General features: G+C 49.6%; 1 protein-coding gene across 1 annotated transcript; it reads left to right on the forward strand.

Moving 5' to 3' along the window:
* Positions 1-493: 493 nt before the first annotated feature.
* On the forward strand, positions 494-1,158 carry LOC121465777 (alpha-endosulfine-like). Its single transcript, XM_041679166.1, has one exon. The coding sequence runs from the start codon at positions 592-594 to the stop codon at positions 940-942; it is 351 nt and encodes a 116-aa protein (XP_041535100.1). The 5' UTR covers positions 494-591; the 3' UTR covers positions 943-1,158.
* Positions 1,159-2,799: the final 1,641 nt, after the last annotated feature.

A 2,799-nucleotide genomic window follows, 5' to 3' on the forward strand; every position in this document is an offset into this window, starting at 1 on the left:
AATGACTGAAAAAATACAGCTTACCCATGTTTTAAGCCGTTTGGTTTGATTTATTACACTTTGAGGAGCTACAAGGATAGTTGTTTTCTGTGTTCTCTCACTGGATGTAAAAGGAAAAAAATTCAAAGGGTTTAAAGCAAGTGCATGTCATCATAACTTGAAAATTTAAAGCGTGGAGAGCAGGAAGAAAGCTCATAACACCCAGGCATGGTCTGTCGTGCGTCCTGGAAATAATCTGGAGGCATATGCATAGAAGCTACTAGAGGAGGTTGGTAACAGCTGGACATTCCTAGAATTGATAGCCATATACAGCAGATCTTAAAAAGCAGGAGAGAATTCAGTTTATCCCAGAGATTGTCTCAGTCGGGGGTGTTGCCAGGCTACTGGAGGAGCCAATCCCAGACACCAACAGGGAGCCACAGCCAAGCTCATGAGCCGGAGAGATGCCTCAGCTTTAAGAGCATACACTGCGGACCGAGCAACCATAGTGACAGGAGCCGAAGCAGCAGCTCAGGTTGTCCCCCTTTCCCCTCCCCCTTCCCTTTTCCGGCTGACTTTCCGGGCCCTGCATTTCACAGTCCCGGTCCTGCCATGTCCCAGAAACAAGAAGAGAACCCTGCGGAAGAGACTGGCGAGGAGAAGCAGGACACACAGGAGAAAGAAGGTGTTCTCCCCGAGAGAGCTGAGGAGGCCAAGCTAAAGACCAAATACCCAAGCCTAGGACAAAAGCCTGGGGGCTCCGACTTCCTCATGAAGAGACTCCAGAAAGGGCAAAAGTACTTTGACTCAGGAGACTACAACATGGCCAAAGCGAAGATGAAGAACAAACAGCTGCCGAGCGCAGGGCCAGACAAGAACCTGGTGACCGGCGACCACATCCCCACCCCACAGGACCTGCCCCAGAGAAAGTCCTCGCTCGTCACCAGCAAGCTTGCGGGGTAACCTGGGCCCCTCTCTTCCCCTTCCTCACCCACTGGACTTCTATATATTATAGGCAGGGAATGGACACCTAGTCAGAGCTCAGCTTGCCATCCAGGGAAGACATTCTGCTGGAGGCTTAGGTTGAAGAGGGATTCTGAGTTCATTTCTTTGGGTAAATTGAAACTTCTACACCCTTACTGTAGCCCAGTAGAGACCCAGAAGTAGGAAAGACTAGGACCGGATAGCACTGCAGCTGTTCCTGTGCTGAGAAGCGTGGAAGATGGGAGTTCTCCTTTTGGAGGAGCAAGCCCCTCGGGCAGGCTGAGTCTGGGAGCAGTGTGGCAGGTTCAGTGTCCCAAGGCTGCACTGACGTATTGGGAAAGGAGACGCTCTCTGTGCTTCTAAGTGTGTCGTCCCTTAGGCCTCTGTGCTTTGTGTTCCCATTGTGGGTGTTTAGGGAACCTTCAAAGAGGAGAAGGGATTTGCTTGCCTAAAACCACAGTGCCCACCTAACCTCTCTGTTGTGTCCCTCCAACAATTGCCCTGCTTCTCAAGGAGTGGAAAGCTTGATCTTTTTCTCTTTCAGCACGTAGCTTTGGAGCGTATGCTGGGAGAGTGGGAAGAGCGTAGGGTCGGGTCGGAACACCCGGCTCCAGTGCTGCTCGTGCCCAGCAGCACTGGCGTATGAGCTTGGCTGGGTCATGTGGCCTCTGAGTCTGTTCCTCATTTCTGCAGAGCAGGAACCGTGTAGGCTAATTCTGACTAAAATCCTACACCTGCCCTAACTGCCGTTCATCTTAAAACCAACCGAAGTAGGCCCTTGCTAAGCCTCAGCTCTGTAAAGCTAGAAGTCCAGGGGAACAGGAGGGGTTCTATATGGGAAGAGAGAAAGTTTGAGATTTAAGGGCCACACCTTCAGACCCTTCTTGAGGGAGGAGGGGAGAGAGAGTAAGTCTGAAGAAGCCAGCCCTGGAAGTGTTTTGACTCTCCCATTTTCCTGGTCTACAGTTGACCCTAGCTGCTGCAAACCGCTCTGGCAGCAGACTGGATGGGCCTGAGGAAACATTCATGCTTCAGGTGGAATCCTATGCTAGCTGCATGTTAGGCATGGAGGAAGAAGGGATGAACGGAGCTGGCCCCGAGGAGTTAGTGCTCCTGCCAGCTGGAGCATCTGGGCCTTAGCAGTTGATTCACTGGTGGAGGCGGAGAGTGGGGAGGGCGACAGCAGCCTGCCTTGCTGTGTCATCACTAGTTTGGCCTGGATCTTACTGAGTGCCACCTGCTCGGTAACAGCAGAGAGGACCTGAGTGAGAACTGCTCAAAAGAGCAGGATGATGCAGTCTGTCTCCCTTCACAGATTCCGGTGTGCCCGTAGAAGGTCTGACGAGTTTGTCGCTGTGTGTGTCGGGAAAGGGTCTAAACATCTCCCTGGCCCCCAAACTCCTTGACTCTCATTGTATTTGTATATAATTTTTGTGTTTTTTGCTCCATTTTCTCATGCTGTCATCCTTAATCTAAAGTCCATGTGGGAAGGGGACAATTCTGAACATCACTGTATAGTTTCTTCAATGTCCCAGCCATGTTGTACATAGATATGTCATGTTATTATATATATATAAATACATATATAATTTTGTAAAAAAAAAAAAGAGCATACACTGCTTGCTCTGCCAGGGGATTCAAGTTCATCTCCTAGTACCCATGCTGGGTGACTTAAACCACCTGTAACTCCAGCTCCAGGTTATTTGAATTTTATTTTAGATTTATTTTATTATTTTGTGGGTTATGAGTGTTTGCATGTGTGTTGGCGGACTGTATGCATGTCTGATGTCCACTGAGGCCAGAAGAGTGAGTCTCCTGGGATTGGAGGAATTAACA

Source organism: Microtus oregoni, unplaced genomic scaffold (genome assembly GCF_018167655.1).
Source record: "Microtus oregoni isolate MIOR12 unplaced genomic scaffold, Mior012 000031F_ref0000149, whole genome shotgun sequence".
In the NCBI taxonomy this organism is placed as follows: Eukaryota; Metazoa; Chordata; class Mammalia; order Rodentia; family Cricetidae; genus Microtus; species Microtus oregoni.

Coding starts and splice junctions, on each gene's coding strand:
- LOC121465777 (XM_041679166.1), top strand. CDS start 592: ATGTCCCAGAAACAAGAAGAGAACCCTGCGGAAGAGACTGGCGAGGAG.